The sequence below is a fragment of the Amphibalanus amphitrite genome, unplaced genomic scaffold (assembly GCF_019059575.1).
Source record: "Amphibalanus amphitrite isolate SeventyFive unplaced genomic scaffold, NRLGWU_Aamphi_draft 000013F_arrow, whole genome shotgun sequence".
Lineage (NCBI taxonomy): Eukaryota > Metazoa > Arthropoda > Thecostraca > Balanomorpha > Balanidae > Amphibalanus > Amphibalanus amphitrite.
In genome coordinates this window covers 954,791-974,005 of record NW_024881509.1, presented here as the reverse complement: position 1 = coordinate 974,005, position 19,215 = coordinate 954,791, and the positions used below count along the sequence as shown (strand labels likewise).

The following is a 19,215-nucleotide window of genomic DNA, read 5'->3' as shown; positions in this document are numbered from 1 at the left end:
GCGGGTCCTTGTACAAGCCAGAGTTTCTTAACAGTACATATATGAATTTTGATTCAATTTGACACGGTTGGTGTTATTACATTCACGATCTTTCTTATTGATTGGTGTATGAATCGGAGGCGCGGAGCGCCGAGAAAATTTGCAAAAGCATTTGTCAAAAAAAAACAGCTCCAAATCACAAATTTTACAACTCTTTTTGTATGGTAGTACAAGCCGGAGTTCCTTCACACTCCACAGTACACATATGACTTCCGATTCAATTTGACACGGTTGGTTGGTGTAATTACAATCACGATCTCGCATTGACCTGTACGTACAAAAATTTTAAAAATATAAGAATAACCAGTAACCTCATAATATAAATCAGAAATAGGAGCCAAAAAGTTATATTTAAAGTTATCGAATATTTCGCTCCTGGAGCTTCGTCAGCGATAATTACAGAAAAAACATATACGTTTTAAACATGGAACAACAAAGAACACTGCAGAATTAATAGCAAACTCATGCTACACTTCGCAAGGGACCGACATTTTTGGCGAAGTTTGAATAGGTACAATATGAGTGTATGTATACTGTATACATACATTCATATTGTACCTATTCAAACTTCGCCAAAAATGTCGGTCCCTTGCGAAGTGTAGCATGAGTTTGCTATTTATTCTGCAGTGTTCTTTGTTGTTCCATGTTTAAAACGTATATGTTTTTTTCTGTAATTATCGCTGACGAAGCTCCAGGAGCGAAATATTCGATAACTTTAAATATAACTTTTTGGCTCCTATTTCTGATTTATATTGGCACCGTGCTGTGCAACGCGATGCAGCACGGAACATTAGCGCCGGACGGACGGGTGTCTACCGGCCGGCCCACGCACACCGACGGGCGGGTGCCTACTGGCCCCGCGCGGAGAGTGTCCGTACACGGGAGCATAGATGGCGCGTCGAGCGGCCAGAGTTTATTATATATCTAGGGAGCGCAGCCTGAAAACAAGTTCTATGGGAAAATTGCTTTATTATTTAATACTTATCGAATATTTAGCCAGTCTTGTACACTGCCCTACCACCACGAAATCAATATTAACTAATTATTATGCGCTTTGTTATTTCGCGGAACGGCAACGCCGCAACAGCCTGTTGTTTGAACATCCGCCCGACAACGGCACGCCAGAGCAATTTTCTCAAATAACGAGTCTAATAGGGATTTTACGCCCAAGCTGTGAGTCAGGAAGGAACTAGTGATAGTGACGACCTTACACATCACTTCTGAAGATGCCCAGGCGACGAACGAGACAAGGTCCAGGTCACTGGCTCTTTTCCCCTCATTGGTTCAGGCGCGCCCTCAGGTCAGGGTCAATGGCATGCCACACCATTTGGCTCAACAGCGCCCCCCAGGCCACCAGCCGCAGCACCCCCAGCTTGGCTCGGGTGCGCCCACAGGTCACCAGCCGGGTACACTGGTTTGGCTCAGGTGCGCCCTCAGGTCACCGGTCAAGTCTCACTGTTTGGCTCAGGTGCGCCCTCAGGTCACCGGCCATGTCACACCGGTTTGGCTCAGGTCGCCCTCAGGTCACCGGCCAAGTATCATTGTTTGGCTCAGGTGCGCCTCAGGTCACCGGCCAAGTCACACAGGCTCAGGTGCGCCCTCAGGTCACCGGTCAAGTCTCACTGTTTGGCTCAGGTGCGCCCTCAGGTCACCGGCCAAGTCACACTTTCGGATCAGGTGCGCCCTCAGGTCACCGGTCAAGTCTCACTGTTTGGCTCAGGTGCGCCCTCAGGTCACCGGCCAAGTCACACTTTCGGATCAGGTGCGCCCTCAGGTCACCGGTCAAGTCTCACTGTTTGGCTCAGGTGCGCCCTCAGGTCACCGGCCAAGTCTCACTTTCGGATCAGGTGCGCCCTCAGGTCACCGGCCGAGTCACCTTTTTATTTTCTATTTTATTATTCTTTTTTTTTTTTTTTTTGTCGCAGGTGCGCCATTCAGGTCACCGGCCAAGTCTCACTGTTTTGGCTCAGGTGCGCCCTCAGGTCACCGGTCCCAGCGACCGCCGACCTGCTAACCTGGACTGGGTCCTGCCGCGCGGCGGCGGCCAGCGGAAACTTATGTGACTGGCACGCAGGTGCCATTAGCGAAGGCGCCTGCGCCATCAGGCGATGATTGTGTTGAAGTAGCGGTGCCCCCTGATAGCGGCAGGCTGACGGCTGCGGAACAGTTACCGTCCGTACCAGCGGAGTCTGGTATTAGCTGGTGATCGCCGGTCGGGCCGGTTGCCCAGCGATCGCGTGATCGTGACGTCAGCGGTAGGTGTGGACACCTCCAGCGCTGGTGGCGCCGCGGCGGCCGCGACAGCAACTGCTGGTAGCCACGTGGCCGTCCGTGGCGCAGGCGCGGGCGTGTCATTACGTAACCGTCATCTGCGCCGTGAGGCGGCCCGGGTGACTCACTCGCCGTGACGTCAGCTGACCGTGACCGTGACGTAGCGGCCTTTGGCCCGGCGCCCGGACCGCAGGTCCCCAGCTGATCGGGGGTCGTCTTGCACCGGGTCTGCAGCGGGCCATCTGGGCTGGAGTCAGGTCACTGCTGGCCGTATGCCACTCTGTGGGTGCAAGAATGACTGCATGCTGCATGCCGGCATGCCGCCAAGGGCATGTCCACTGATCGTCCCACCTACACCGGAACTCGCGCCTATCTGCCTCTCACCGGTCTGGTGACCGTCGCACTCCCACTGAACTCATCTGCCCGCTGGCAGTGTGTAAGGTACTGCGAAACTTGTCCATCGACGCAGCCTGTATTAGGTCCTGGCACTGACTGACCGGTGCGGCTCACCGGCCGGTTGCGATCGGCCACTGTGTGCCCGAGGCGCCGAGCGTGCACAGCGGTCAGCGTCCACGCAGGGACGCGTCAAGGGTGTGCACAGATGTCAGTGCACACAGACAGGCCGCCAGCCGGCACAGAGTCCCTACACTGCCCTTCCCGAAGAAAATGAGCCATTGCGCCGCACACCAACACACAACTATGTAAAAAAAAAAAAAAAAAAGTTTGTCACATTGGTCTTCTCACCCGCCCCCTCACCTACGTCACCTGTCGGTTCACCGGTCACAACACTCGCACCAGCGCTCTCGCCTACAAGAAACTCAGCCCTCATTCAATGCTCATTCGTTACAGCGGCTCTCGTTCCGACGCTCGCGCCGGACACACCGCACATGGAGGACGACCAAGCCGGCACTGCTGCGGCTGACGAGGCGGGGCACCTTGTACCGCTGAGGAGCCATAGCTCCCCACCTGGAGGCGGCGAGGGACGCGTGACCTCCGGCCGGCGCAGCACAGCGCGACCCACGGGTACCGCCCGCCGCGCCCGGCAGGGAGACAGCCGGTCAGCCCAGCCCGGCACCTCTCGAGGGCGCTCCGCTCGCCGACATCCGGTCGGAAACAGCGAAGGTTCAAACGCGGACAGCCATTCCTCCGAGGACGACCGGTCACTCACCAGTGCTTACACTAGCTCAACCACGGAGGACAGCGAGATCGACCGGCCGCCTAGGAGGAAACGAGCACACGCCCGTTCATCGAGCCGCCGCCACCGCCGCCGGGCTCGCAGCACGGACAGTCACCGGCGGCGCACTCACACGCCGACACCAGCCATAGACATGCTGGACATGAGCCGAGTCCCGGTCAAGTCCAAGCAGCCGCCGCCACCGCGCGCGCTGAAGCTGCCGACCATCAGCGCTGCCGCCATGCAGGCACTCGCCAACCGTGCCACGATGGTGTCTGTAGACGAGGTAGTGTTCCCGCACGCGCCACCCGTGGACGGTGCGCGGGGACAGCCGCGGTACCCACCACTGAGTCCAGCAGCATACCTCCGCGGCGTCACCGCCATCGCCACGTACCGAGCCTACTTTTTCCCAGGTGCTGCCATCCAATGGCTCAGCTACGTACTGTGGCTGCAAGGTCAGGCCGGTGACCTCCCTACTAGCGCCCTACGCGACATAGATGTCAAGGCGAGGACGCACATCGCCCGGTACCATATGGAGTACCAGGACCCAGCCTCGCTGACGGAAGCCATCGGACAAGCGCTCGCGGCACCAGCAGTGTACGCCCCCGCGCCAGCCCCGGTACAGGCACAGCCGTATGCCACCCAGCAGCAGCGGCAGGGAAACGAAATATGCCTCCGGTTCAACTACCACGCACGATCATGCCCACCCGGAGGCGCATGCGGGCGCCGACACGTCTGCCACCGCTGCCAAGGGCCGCACACCGCCAGAAGCTGCCCGACGCAAAGCGCGCGCCCCCTGGCGCCGGCACGCCCTCCGCAGCCGACCGGAGCACGGCCCCCCCGCCCACTGTGGCGGTAGATCCCACGGTAAGCCAGTCGCACGCCCTCATCCGGTCATCCCTGCCCCCTCCTACCACACCTATCGACATACCTTCCCTACATGGCGTAGCCGCCGCAGCAGTCGATCCCGGCCTTCTCCGTACCGTCCTCGACCGTCTCCAGCGCGGAGCCGACATAGGATACACGGGCCCACAGATATCCACCTGGCGACCCAACAACCTCTCGGCTCGGTCGCGACCGGCAGCAGTCTCCCGGGCGGTGCAACAAGAGGTGGCACGGGGACACACGGCTGGCCCATTCCCATCACCACCGTACTCCCCGTTCCGCTGCAACAAAATCAAAACACAGAGACAGGTGGTCCTCTCTACAGAGGACCACCTCTCTACTGTGGGCCTCCTCTTTTAACAGTGCCTCTCAACTACAGAAGGCCTCCGCTCTACAGAGGACTTCCTCTCTACTGAGGGTCTATCTCTTTCAGAGGGCATCCCTTCTTCAGAGGGCCTCCTCTCTAGTCTTTACAGGGGACCTCCTCTCTATAGAGGACCTCATCTCTGCAAAGGGCCTCCGGCCTCCTCTCTACTGAGGGAGTCCTCTCTACAGACGGCATCCTCTCTTCAGAGGGCCTCCTCTCTACAGCGGGCCTCCTCTCTTCAGAGGGCCTTCTTCTTTCAGGCGGTCTTCTTTCTACAGAGGGCCTCCTCTCTACACAGGGCCTTCTTTCTACAGATGGTATCCTCTCTACAGAGGGCCTCCTCTCTAAAGGCCGGAACACAGCACACGCTTGCAAATCGCGTCGAACTCGCGTCAAGCGCGGAAATCGCTTCGTCCGCTGTGTTTTCACTTGCAATTCAGCTCACAACTCGCGTCGAAATCGCGTCCCGCTTGGAAAACGCTTTGCGCTCCCAACTCGCGGCTGAAACGCGTTGATTATTGATTACACTTGACCTTTGCACGTGACATCTTAGCATATCCATGCGTCTGTTTCATGACAAAATTTTATGCGGCGTTCTTTCGATGAAATTTTTTTTAGCTTTGGTATTTTAAATGACGTTCTCCTCGATCATAGACTAAAATCAGCACAGGTTAAATGTTACTTTCTTTTGTAGGAAATTCCTTAAAAACAGTTGATGCCATGCCACACAGGTAGTTCATCATGCTACATTGAAACTTAACTATAATTTGTTCAGTCAATTTTAGTATTTTAGTCAGTATTTGTTTGCCACGTATCATGGTCACAATCGGTTGTTCAGAAGTTTTTCAAACGAATACAACACCGCTCTTGCAAATCTAAAAACTGTTATCGTTCAATCTAATCTAGCAATTCATTCAATCTAATAATCCAACGATTACCATCCGTAAGTAAACTACATGTTTCTCCTTTTGCGTTATGCAAAATACAGGATGTACTTAACCCTCGCCCGCACATGCCATTTTCCCATCCTAGAACGCACATGGGGGGGGGGGGGTGCCATCCTCCCGCGCTATTTCGTTCCTGTTGGAGATAAAGCTTCGCGGTAGAAACCAAAAAGATCTTTGGGAAGAGACAAATCCAATGATACCCAGTTTTACCTTATCAGGTCAGTCATTGACCTTCCAAGTCGGGTCAAACTAAAAAATGTTGCTGTTTTGGGTCACCGTTGGATATCAAGTGCGCTGCTCATCATATAGGTACCGATGACGATGCCGTTTTGTGGTGCCAAGCCAGCTAGAACCCCTTTGTCACACTATCCGACCAGGTTTTTGCTGCTGAGTTCATTTCAGGTCAAGTTAGGTCAAGGTCAATGATATGTGTTTGCATGTCTGTGAGTGTATGTGTGTATACTGATGTGTGCACCGATTGTTTATGTGTCCATCAGACATGTGCATGGATCCGAGAAAATGGATCTGGGATCTGATCCCACGGATCCTGATCTCGGATCCGACGAGATCATAGATCCAGCTCTGTAATTTATCGAGAGATCCGTAGGGATCACAGATCCGAGTCTCATTTTTTGGTTGAGATCCAGTGAGATCATAGATCCTCGCTTATTTTTTGTGAACACATATATCCCAAAAAACGCTTGTTTCAACTCACAAACATACTGTTTTAGTGATTTTATGTGATCGCGCGTCATAATCCATAGTTTTGTGGCATTTATTGGCATAGAAACCCTATAAAACATGGTTTCAAATGTGGTGCATGGTGGGATCCACTCAGATCATAGATCCATGTTCTTAATTTATCGTCAGATCATATGAGATCATAGATCCATGATGTATTTTTTCACGCCGGATCTGGTGGGATCATAGATCCCAACCTGTACTTTGCTTCGAGATCCACTGAGATCATAGATCCATCACTCGGATCCATGCACATGTCTGGTGTCCATATTACATGAAATCATGAAATGAGAAGGTTTTACCAAAAATACAGTCAAAGAAACTTCACGAAAAGTTAACCCGCGCCCCGCTGGGCTATTCAGCCATACGCGCCCTGCTGCGGGGGGGGGGGGGCAGATATTGCCCCCCTGTCTAACTTCCGAACCGATGGTCGTGGAAAGACGGGGAAAACGGCAATCGAAAGCTCTCAATAAGGCGGATCTAAAGAGCCCATTTTTTTTGCTTTAGTAGGTCAGAGGTCAGGTCAAGGTCAGGTACAAAATGCAAGTTTCTACAGTATCGGCCTTGCACCGTAGTTGCCGAAGAATGGTCTGATACTGATTGCCCAAAACGTGTTCTTAGACTAACAAGACAATATTCGTTGCATACAATGTCATTCAAAGGTCAAGGTCAGGTCAGGTCAGGTCAGGTCACCAAAAACAAAATATTGAAAAGGGCATGTGCGACACATGTTTTATGGGTCATTTTACCAATAGAATTCAATAGGCACACTCAATAAGTGATATGGACCACCTCTGGATGAATTTCAGGTCGAGTTCAGGTCAAGGTCAGGTCAAGTGAGGTCAAATTTTGAAGTTGGTTGTTAAGGCCTAAAAAGGTGTCTATCTGATGCAGTTTTTCACGGCGAATCAAATGGTGCTATTTTTGTTTCCGTACGAAGTCTAGAACTTAAAAAAAATCATTTTTTCAATTTTTTTGTGTGTCGTGACGTCATAAAATTTTGAATGACTCCCACATTTTTGAACCGATTCTTCTAAAAATTGGTATGTAGGTGCACATAGACTACTTCTCTGACATATATTCCTTCTTTCGATACACTCAAAATTTTGGATTTTATAATTATTTTCCAAAAAGTCAGTTTTTGGAAAAAATTTAGTTCAAAATCCAAATTTTTCATAAAACTGAGATAGCCATTTGATGGACAAAGTAGAATCCCGTATAACTTTTTTGTTACGTCTTGATTCCTTTAAAAATGAAGATGTTAGCGGCGTTTGAAATTTTGCCGTTTCTGAGGCGAAAATAGCGAACATGACGTCACACAAACGTCGATTTCTAAAAAAAATTTCCGACGGATTTCGCTCAAATTTTCAGGGAACGTGTCAAATTGATGTATGATAAGGTACTGAAAGTTTGACGTTGCTGACGTAACGCGTTTAGAAGTTATTTGCGAAAAACGGGAGGGGGCAGATTCTGCCCCCCCCCCCAGCGGGGCGCGGGTTAATTCAGCTTGCCTAAATCGCAATGAGTTAAGATGACATAGGTTGACCTTGACCCTGACCTTGACATCTGTACATCTGTACAAATTTTGTGCGACTATTTATAAAAGAATAGTCGCACAAAATTTTTAAAAAAAATTTATAAAAGAATTTTACACATGGTGTGCAAGTTTGAACCTCCTAACTTTTAAGGTCAGGTCACCAGGTCACTTTGAATGACCCAACCTCAAGTCACTTTTTTGCAACTTTGTCACCGTGCCAGAGCTACAGTAGATGTCGGAGGCCTTTTAAAGTCGCAGGATGTTATTAGGTCATTAGTAGTAGCTACAATTTGTATATCTCGGAATTTTGATATCGGCGACCTAAGGTCAGGTCAATTTCGCGACCTCCCCATTATAAGTCAACGGGGAAAATCAACTCCTTGTTTTTACCACTAAAACGGGTCGGAATGGCCCCATATACCATAGATGACCTCATATACGATCAACCTTCACTACCTTGGGGTCTGTTTTTCTCGAGATCTCAGGGGGGGGCGGTCATCGCCCCCCCCCCGTCGGTACTAAGTTGGCGCAGACCCCCGTTGGTGCGCGTGTTAATTGAAGGTGCTTCGCCGCTACTGCTTATCGAGTCGGCCGTTCCAGCATAGCGATCCTGAAAGCACCGTCAAAGTTGTTCCACTAGCACCCGCAAAATTACCCCGCATTGCCATTCTGAAGTTTTGTCTACAAAGTCGTTATGGTTTTACGGAAATAGATGAAATTACTCTTGAAAACGCTGAACATCTAAGCAATGGGACCACAATGTCAAAATTTGTCTACACCCCGAAATCTACATGCCAGGCATATAATTTTTTGAACGGAAGTAAAAGTTACCATTTTCTAATCAAATTTATGTTTTACTGATTTTGAAGAAAATTACGAAGGGGAGGTTTTTGAAGAAAAAAATTCCACGGATCGCTCAATTTATGTTGACCGCAGTACAAGACACGTGTTAAGGATTCTTTAAAGGTAGTGTGCCAGCTTTCTTGGACCGTATGGAGTTAATGGCCCAGATAAGGAGAACCGGATTTTTAGAACTTATCCATACCTTCAAAACTCATGGAAACGTCTTAAATTCTTCAAATTTTGAGTACCCCAGTGCGAAATTCGCCCCGACGGGTTGTCGGTCGTACCCCAACCACATTTCACACCACTATGAACAATAAATGCACACACTGAAATCGCTATTACCGATATGCTCATCCAATCAAGTTTCGATAAACCCGTTCATCATCATCTCCTGCGGTTTCGAACACGCCTGTTAGGTGGCTTCTGATGCTCGTCGAGGTCGGAATTTCCAAATACGCGTGGTGCGTCGGGCCGCGCGCTCTGACTTCGGCCAAGAAAAATGCGTCAGCTGATCATTGTCATTTCTGCCACTTGCGTGTGGTGAAATGGGGTCATAACTTATAAGACGGCTTTTTCATATCAATTAAACCCTCGCCGGCCGAGGGGGGGGCGGGTGCCGCCCCCCCATAGGGTTTTTTTCGCGATAGCTCCGAACACGCTGGCGATAGAGAGCTGAAACTTGGCATACCTGACCTTTGATCCAAGCCGCATCTTTTGACACCAACCGCATTTTTGGGTCAGGTCAGGTCACTGACCTATGACGTCATAAGTGAACCTCTGCACGGTCTTCAGATGTCGCAACTTCGCAACGCCCTCACTGCCAGAGGAGATGTCACAGGGAAATGAAACTTGCAGGATCTAGTATCCATTATGAGTCCCACAACTTGTATATCTCGGATTTTTCCTAAAGGTCATATGAGGTCAGGTCATTTTCGTGACCTCACCATTATAAGTCAATGGGGAAAAATGAAAACTGCTATTCTGGCGCCGGGAACGATCTCCAACTATCTCAAGCACACAGAATCGTGATTTGATGCACTCCTTGCAAGGTTTGATGCGTCACTTTTGCAATGTTGACCTTGCGTGACGTCATTTATGACGTCATCAAGGTCATATTAGTTTTTCGTCAATAACTCTTGATCAAATTGAGCTAGCGAGTCGGGAAAGCCACCAATGGACTCAGGAAGACCTGCCGAATCGAATGATGTGCGACATGACCTCTTTCGACCAACTTCGTGACCTGGGGGTGCTGACCTGACCTTGACCTGAGGTCAACACCCCAAGTTGACCTGACCCGGACAAAAAGTATATCATTCGACGCGCCTGAGCGAGACGAACACGATGCTGCCAAAATCGGCGCTCTGCGGCCGTTTTTTGCGAAGTGATTCACCAAAAACTGAACCGTACCCTGGGGCACTTGACCTGACCTCAGAGGTCACCGGTTGACCTAGGACCTTAAACTCGGGTACCAATCTCTGCGTCTCGTAACGGCGCACACGCTCGTTTTTTCCGCGACGCGCTAGCTCCACCAGGGGCGAAATGGCGAGGGGGGGGGGGTCGTACCCGCCCCCCCCCCCCCCTCGGCCGGCGCGTATGTAGAAAACCAATAGGTCCGGCGAGGGTTATTTTACATAAAATCATGTTTCAAACCATAAATAATGTTCGACAGCCAAATAAAAGAAACAATACAATACGGGCTTACAGTTTAAGGCTCGACATTGTGTTGTCTACGATTCAAGACAGCTGATAACTCATTCCCGTACGTCGTATGGTCGTAACACTATAATGACCTTTGCTTATTGTCACAAGTGCGCCGCATTCGCGATTGTTGCCCGACGCCTGTTTGCAGGTGAGCCCACTACAGTTGTTATACATATCTAAAAACCGAAAAACTTTTAGGCGAAAAAGGCACTATTCCAGGCCCATTTTTGATTTTTTTTGCGATATTAGGTAAAAACAGAAGCTTCTTATCCTAGGAAAAATAAAATGGGAAATCTTTCAAAGGTGGCACACTACCTTTAAACATCGAAATATAAAAACTAAACAATTTAATACATTGTTCGTATAAAATTGTCAATCAAATGAATACCGATGTGCTGAAAGCAGGAGGCCACGCCGGTATTTAGTTAAAATTGCCGTAAGCCAAGGTGCTTTATTTGGTTTCCATGGTTACTGACGCTATTACGCTTGCATTTCGCGAGCAGAGAAGCTGAAAAGTTGAAACAGATTCAACTTTTCAGCTTGCAACCCGCGCCGGACTGATTTTGCTTGCGTTTCGCTCGCGTTTCGCTCGCGTTTTCCGAGCGGGATTCGGCGTGATTTCGCGGCGTAAAAGCGAGACGACCTGCGTGTTGGGAGCTGAAAATATGCCATGTATTGCAATGGGAGAAGCGAGACGCGATTTGCGAGCTTAAAAGCTGTGTTCCGGCCTTAACCCGGCAGTTGCTGGGGTATTTCGCCACCCACCGTTTGCTGGGGGGGGGGGGGCGTTAAACGCCCCCAGCCGATAACTCGAGAACCAATAGGCGCAGCGAAACGCACGAGGCGGCAAACGAAAGAGCGCGACGAGACGCTTCAGATGAGTACTTTAAAGTTGAATTTTGAGGTCACAGGTCGGGTCAAGGTCAGGTCAAACACCTGAAATCGGGCTTTCAGTAGCATGGACTTCAGGACTTCGCAATGGGCGCCTCTCGCCATAAACTCTGTCAAAACGGTGCACAATCCATCTTATAAGGCCTACAAGAGTGTCAGCTCCATGTAGGGGTCAGTCAAGCATAGGTCAGGGTCAAGGTCAGGTCAACCGGGTAGGCACATATCCCCGAAAATCAAAACTGATATTCGCAGCCTGTGACACATGTTTTATAGGTAATTTGGGGCGTAGAACACGATGGTGACATTCATTTTATCATATGTGTACGTGTTTGGCTCAAAAAGTTCAATTTAAGAAATTCATGTATCATGGTCGTGAAGTAGTCACGAAAAATTGCCAAGATTCAGTTCATGATTATGGAAAATGCGGAATGATAATCAATAATCGAAGATAGCCATTTGATTGACCATGGCATTGGCAGTCTAATGGCGTTTACGGCATGTCTGTATGTCTATTCTGTGATTTTATATGATTTTTTGAACATATGCCGTTTTTGGTCGAAAACTCAGAAATCATGACGTCACTAAAACCTCGATATCTCAAAAATTTTCCGACCGATTTTTTTGAAACTTTGTCACAATGAACTTCAATCAATTCCCTACAGGTACCCGAAATTTGGCGCGCCTGCGGCGCGCCGTTTTTATGCTATGGCCCGGCGAAAAAAGTGGGGGCGTTTAACGCCCCCCCCAGCAACTCGCGGGTTAAAGGGGCTTCCTCTCTACAGAGGGCCTCCTCTGTACTGAGGAGTGAGAGGGGCCCTAGCGGTCAGACACAGAGATTAGTGGTTATTCACAGGAGGCCCCAGGAAGTAAGAAGGACCTTAGCTGTCAGGCTGGTAAGAGGCCCTGAATGTCCTGACGTGATTTTTGGGATTCCCTTGAATTTCTTTCGCCTCCGACGTGATTTTGGCCCCGTGGTCTTCGGACCATAGGGGTCTCCTGAAAACCCCAAGGGGGGTTTTCTCCCCTTGGGTACGTCTTAAGGCCCCCCCGTTTTAAGGCCAACCGTACTCCCCCCTTGGGTACGTCCCTGAACAATTGTCCTCATCGTCCGTCCTACCGTCCGAGTTCCACCCACAAGTGGCCTTGCACCCACCCCTAAGCAAACGAAACGAAGCTGTCGAGTGTCGCGCCTTTGTTTTGTTGTGTTTTTGTTTCTGCTTTCTGCGCCGCTTTAGCGTGCGTTCGGCATCCGGAAAATATTATCGTTTGGATATTCTCGGCCGGAAAATTATTGGTGAGCGCCTATCTTCAGCATGTTTCGTTATCGCGATACCGAACGTAATCCCCGATGATTATCACTGATCCCGGATAATTTTCCCTGATTATCCGGATGCCGAACGCACGGTAACATCCAAAGGTTTTGTGCTGTATCGTCAGCTGATTATGCCTACGATGGCGTCAAATTCCGTAAAAAGGACTTGGCCTTCTTCTGAAGGCGGGACATAAAAGATATCTTAGAAAAAAGATGAAAAAACAGTTAAAAGTTAGTGAACGTGCAAATATCTTTCACCAAAAAGTATTATGATAATGCCTGTTTATTTTTATTCATTATGACGCTATCGTTATTCAAAGATTTGACATAATCATAAACATAATCAGCTGACATACCTATTTCGCCGGCCTTGATTTCACCTCTATTTTACTAGTCTTGTTACAAAAACGGTGTGAAAACGTTCGGGAGGTGAGAGAACCGATGCATTATTTTCGCGAAGGTTGTGTGTGCTCGTTTGTGTGCACGATCTGGAACTATTAAGAATAAAATTAGTTTTTCGAGTGATATGCAGATTGCAGAATGCTTGGTTCTTGTAAAATACCGCAACCTGAACCGAGATTACTTGGTGACGCCTGCTGTACTGGTGTTCTAACATGCTGATAAATTGATTATTTCAGGCTTGCTAAAACCACAGTCAATTTTTATATGTACCTTCCTAGTTTTGTTTTGCTAGTATATTCTTTCTAATGACTCGAAAGTCATTTTATAAATTAAATTTACTCCCTCTATTAGTCCATTGCAATGCACATTTTCAAAGCCCCCAGTTAGTTTTAAGGCCAAAATTGGGCAGTCGTAAAGCAGAGAGGCGCTATACCCAGACTCCAGAGATGCTTGCTAATCGGACCAAACCAAACCAAACCTAACCAAACCTGACCTAACCTCACCTACAACCTACAACCAAAAACCTACAACCTAAAACCTAAAACCTACCACCTAAAACCTGCCACCTAAAACCTAAAACCTACAACCTACAGCCTAACCTACAGCGCCTCTCCTTGGTTGCAAAAGGAAGTGCGACGCCTGTTTTACTACTACCCAAAATTGTACCATTTAACCTTGCCAAGTTGAGCTTTCTTTGATTTGTCCATATTTTATAATGTTGGGGGGGCTACCTGGCAAGTTGGGGGGGGGGCTGACCAGCAAGTTGGGGGCTGAAGCCCCCCCCCCAACTGTATAGGATCCTACGCCCCTGGGGCTTCCTTTCAATGCGATGAAAAATGCATAATTTCGTACATTTGGGGCACTGTGAGAGGAACAAATGCTCAAACTGTGCCTCTCGAACTGCCAGCGGGGCCTCCTGCCCTCGCCCGCGCTGCCCTACTTCTTCATATGAAAATGGAAAATAAAACAGTACACAGTACACACGCATTCGTAGGGGCAGCGCCCCTGACCACCGACCGCCCGAGCGGGGCGCCGGGGCGCAGACCGCCCTTCCGGCGCCCCGGCCGAGCGGCCGGCGGGCCGGCCCCGCACAACATGCTAGGGCCGGCCACAGGTTAGCCTGGATGGGTTGGGGGCGGGGGCAGTACATGCCGGTATCCTCCTGTCTCTTACAGAACACCACCGAGTAACGAAAAAAGGTCACGTCCCAGCACATTCAGCACACGCCGTCCCACAACCACCTACACAACTCCCAGATACGTCGATCAGCCAAGCCGCCTCAAGAAATCCAATGTGCTCCACTTTTTGTTAAAATTATTTATTTGTCCATTAAGATTTGCCTGATACCTTTCACTTTCCATGTCACACTTTAGGATAGCTGTTAATAATGTTAAAGAAAGTTCTTTTCTTAAATGGATCATCTGTATCCCGACACTTGTAACATGATTCATGACTACCTTATTATCTCCTCCCAAGATAACTAACTTGACGTTTACCTTTTCTGCTAGCCTACCAAGTTGATAACGAAATAGCAATGCTTTTAAACTATTCCAAAACCTCAGTACTTGTGGGCAGTACCAATACTTATGTTCGATGTTTTCGCGGTCATTGCAGTACTCACAAGCATTTGTGTCGGCAATATTCATTTTTTCGAGAAGGCTATTTGTTGCCGCTATTCGTGTAATAATTTTATATCTAGTTGACCTGTATTGTACTGGATATGTCTTCAATGACTGGTATACATCTGTCCATTTAATTTCACCTAACCCTATAGCCTTGACCTAACCTATATCCCCATGCCCCTTCCCATACATTAGGAACTGATTTTGTTTTGCTTTCAACGAATAGTCTTCTGATGTGAGACGTTCCTTCGCCTTTTGCTATGATGCACGAAACGACGGGGTCTAGAATGGGTGTTTCTAATTAGCTCCTGTTCCGATCCGCTTTCCACTCCGCTGGCAAACTTCTCATTAATGCCGTATAGTTTAAACATGTCCCTTGTATATTATACGTTTCCTTTAATTCATCATAACCGAGAATTGATCCATCTTGTACCAACAGATCGTTGAAGGTCCTGATTCCCTTATCGTACCATTGTTTAACCCAAGTGTTTTTAAATTTGGTTAGGTCTGAGAAAAACAGTTGACTGGCGCTAATTTGGGCCGTATCTAGTTCGTAAATCTCCTTGATATCATCTAGGGCTAAGAAAACGTCTCTCCAAAATCGGTTGCCGATATTAGCAGCCTTGGCTCTCAGAGCGCGGTAACCCATCAGCCAGAAATCAAAATTATCTCCCATTATTCTCCTTGCCATGGTATTCCATATTCCACTTCTAGTAATATACCTTCTAATCCATGTTATCTTCAAGGCTTTCATATATGTCTCTATATCTATCATACCTACCCCACCTCGAAGCGGGTCTTTGAGCAGCGTTTTGCGCTTTATTTTCTCGCCTTTTCCGTGCCAGATAAACCTGAACAACATGGTCGTCAGCTCATTAATAATAGCCTGTGAGGGATTTGGCATTGTCAGGAATAGATAGCTTATCTTTGACACAAGCAATGCTTTGACAATCGTTACTTTTCCTTCTAACGATATGTTTCGGTACCTCCATTTATATATCTCCCGCCTTATTTCTCCAACTTTGTCCTTATAAACTTCCGTTATATTGTCCAGGTTATTTTCAAATATAATGCCAAGTATTTTCAGCGATACACACCAGTACACCACTTTAACTGAACTTGATTTTTAACTATCTGTGCGTCTCTGTAGCTAGTGCCTATCCACATCGCCTGCGTTTTATCTATATTCGGGCTCAGACCAGAAAACTTCGCGAACCATCCAAGCTCATCAAACAGTTTCCTGATACTGATAGCCTTTGGTTCTATCAAACAAACCGTGTCATCAGCGTACATTAGAAGTTTGTGCTCTTCGCTTGCTATCTTTATTCCCTTTATGTCTGCATTACATTTTATCCTCCTTGCCAATACATCCATGACTAATATAAACAAGTAGCAGCTCATTGCATCACCCTGTCGACATGATCTCGATAGATTAATTTTTTCCAATAGATGACCATTATACAAAATTCTGGCAAAAGAGCCAGTATATAGAGTATCAAACCATTTTATGATGCTTAATGGGTAATTCTGCGCTTCAAGTACTTTCCGAATAAAGTTCCAGCTCACTGAATCAAATGCGGCCTCTATGTCTAAACTCAGCATAACCCCACTAATCTGTTCTTGTTTCATTTGCTTTATTCTGTCATAGAGCATACGGATTAGAGATGTCAATCGGATACCAACTTTTTGGTACACCGATACCAAACCGATACCAACTCGGTACTTGGTATTTCAATCCTAATGTGTTTGGTATTTTGTTGGTATCATGAACCCTCCCTAATGTTCAAGAGGCTAAGAAATTGGTAAAAACTTGGTATTTTCCTCATGCTCCCAAGTTGGTTTGGTTTCGGTATTTCTCCACGGTTTTGGTTGGTATTTTGTTTGGTATCGGTATTCCGATTTTCCGTAATTGACATCACTAATACGGATATTGTCTCCAATGTATCTGCCCTTTAAATAAGCCGTTTGACACGAATCAATTGTATCTTGTAGTACGTGTTTCAGCCTTTCTGCAATGGTGCTTGAAATTATCTTATAGCATACGTTCAGAAGGGTTATAGGTGTATATGACTGCAACATATCTCTGGGCTTATTTGACTTAGGCAGAAACACGATTATTCCCTCTTTTAGCGTGTGAGGCATTTCTCCTCTTTCGTAACTTTCACAACACATTGCGTAAATGAAGGTCTTGAGGTTTACCCAAAAGAATTTATAAAATTCGACAGTAAAGCCGTCGCTACCTGGCGATTTGCCGTTTTTCATTTTATATAGAACAGAATCTAGCTCAGCTAGTGTTAGAGGAGAATCCAAACTGCGCTTGTCTGAATCTTTAATCTTAATCGAGTTGTGATATGTAATTTTCGAATTCGTAGTCCAAGAAAGGTTCCCCTGTCTCGCGAAATCTTTCCTGGTAAAAGTTTTTGAATGCTCGAAGTATATCTGATTGATTTCTTTTGATCCCACTCGGTGTCTTTATGCTTGAGATCCTTTAACTTTCGTATCTCCTTTTCTCTAGTGTCAAAAAGTATTTTGATGGTTTCTCAGCCTGCTCTCTCCAAACAGCCCTTGCCCTAATAAGGCTCCTTTGCAATCTTTTATCTCGAAGCTGCTCTACACCTTTTTAGGCGCAATTTCAAAAATTTAAAGACCAAATTCAAAAAGTTTACATTCAAAATGCACGTGAACGTTTTGAATTTGGTCTTTAACTTTTTGAAATTGCGCCTAAAATGCTGTAGTTCTTTCTTCTTCCTCTCGACCTCATCACCTAGTTCCTGGCTACCTGTCTCGTCAGCTTCCTTTTCTAACTGTTTTTTTTTTTATTATGACAGCGGTGTATTTATCGAAATGGCCGAGAATATTGTCCTAGATTGGAGATATCGCGCGGGCGCGATGCATCACAGGCCTGGCAGCTGAAACGGGCACTGCGCGAGCCTTGCGGCACAGCAGGGAACTAGGCGTAATACGCGCCCGACATCTAGCGGCTGGGATAAGAACTAGGTTCGAGTCTTGCGGCACAGCAGGGAAGCAGGCGTAATACGCGCCCGACATCTAGCGGCTGGGATAAGAACTATGTTCGAGTCTTGCGGCACAACATGAATCAGGCGTCATGCGTGCCTGACATCTAGCGGCTGTAGGAGCTACATGAGTCATGCGGCACAGCATGCATCAGGCGTCATGCGTGCCGGACATCTAGCGGCTGTGATTTTTTTTCTCACAGATTTATTTACACAATTCACATAAAAACACCGGCAAAAATAAGCATGAAACGTTGTGCTCACCATCGGCGGCCCGCCTGGCCAGGCCGGGACGGTGCCGTCCACGGCCCTGGGGAGAGCTGGGGGATGCTTCCCCAGCCGGGGAGATCTGATGGCTGCCTCCCCGGCGCTCCAGGCGGGCCGCCAGCCCCCGCCCGCACCGCCCGGCAAGCAACCCCGGGCGGTGCCCCCTAACCACCGACCGGGCGAGCGAAGCGTCAACCCGGAGGTCGGCGCTCCGCACGCCCGGCCGGCCGACCAGCCCCTCTCAGGTGGGGCTGGTCCCGGGTTGGCCCGGATGGGTCATAGGGGCGGGGGCATGTTTAGCGTTAGTGAAATCACATTACAGTCACCATGTCACACCACCAAACTCTTTCAGAGTTCTACACGTACCTTGATCCCCGATCAATCGATTAACATTTCCAGTGTGCCAGGCCTTATAAACAACTTAATTTCTAACTGGTTTATCGTTTTTGTTATCTGTTCTTCTTGGTCTCGCTCCTGTCTTTTCTTTTTGATCCCATACGATATAGTTTCTCTTCTTATGACCATCATCAATACTTCGAAGAAAAGAGACGAACTCACTTTCAGCTCTACGCACTCTGGGTTATTTGTAACGTACTCACGACTGTAAATTGGCACCGCGTATTTGTGATGATTGCCCCCCAGGGGGTCCGGAAGCGGTGGGGAGTATGTTTTAAAAAAAAATGTTGAATAAAATTTCGCTCATTGGGGTGTTTTTTCCGTCCGAGATGGTTACCGAGCTGCGCCGTCCTCTGGAACAACTTCAGGTGAGTGTTTAAGGCTGGTAGATCCACAAATTGTTGATTAACTAGTTGACTCTCTTGCTGTTTGATTTTTCTCTTGTTCAAACGTAATTACACACCCAGTTCCAAGTGATGATCGGTCCGTTGGTTTCAAGCTGATCGATTCCCTTCCGCCACCGTTCCTTGCGCCTGGGCTTCGTCACAAACAATATTTATAATGAGGCTGGCTTGTCGCTTGTCAACATATAGTCTTCACTGCCTAGGATGGTATCTGTCTCATAAGGAATTTAGTTAGGACACGGAAGTCTCTCCAAAGCATATAATTTTGATGCCTCCCTTGAGGACATAACCTGAAGCCACCATCTGATACCTGATAGCTACCCACCATTCTCTCCTTTCTTATGCCTATCATCCCAAAGACAATCGAGTACATCCCCATTTAATGTCGCCCTCAATGCT

At 48.0% G+C, this 19,215-nt stretch overlaps 1 protein-coding gene across 1 annotated transcript; it reads left to right on the top strand.

Moving 5' to 3' along the window:
- The first annotated feature begins 818 nt into the window (after positions 1-818).
- LOC122383720 lies at positions 819-4,639 on the top strand. The gene is made up of 2 exons (XM_043370450.1): positions 819-1,296; positions 3,160-4,639. Exons 1-2 carry the CDS (start codon positions 1,266-1,268, stop codon positions 4,341-4,343), a joined length of 1,215 nt encoding a protein of 404 aa, XP_043226385.1. The 5' UTR covers positions 819-1,265; the 3' UTR covers positions 4,344-4,639.
- Positions 4,640-19,215: the final 14,576 nt, after the last annotated feature.

What these genes read in the sequence shown, in the direction of transcription:
- LOC122383720 (XM_043370450.1), top strand. Translation starts at nt 1,266, where the DNA reads ATGCCCAGGCGACGAACGAGACAAGGTCCAG. An exon ending in ACGAACGAGACAAGGTCCAG is followed by an intron (nt 1,297 to 3,159) that starts GTCACTGGCTCT and finishes CATTCGTTACAG; the next exon opens with CGGCTCTCGTTCCGACGCTC.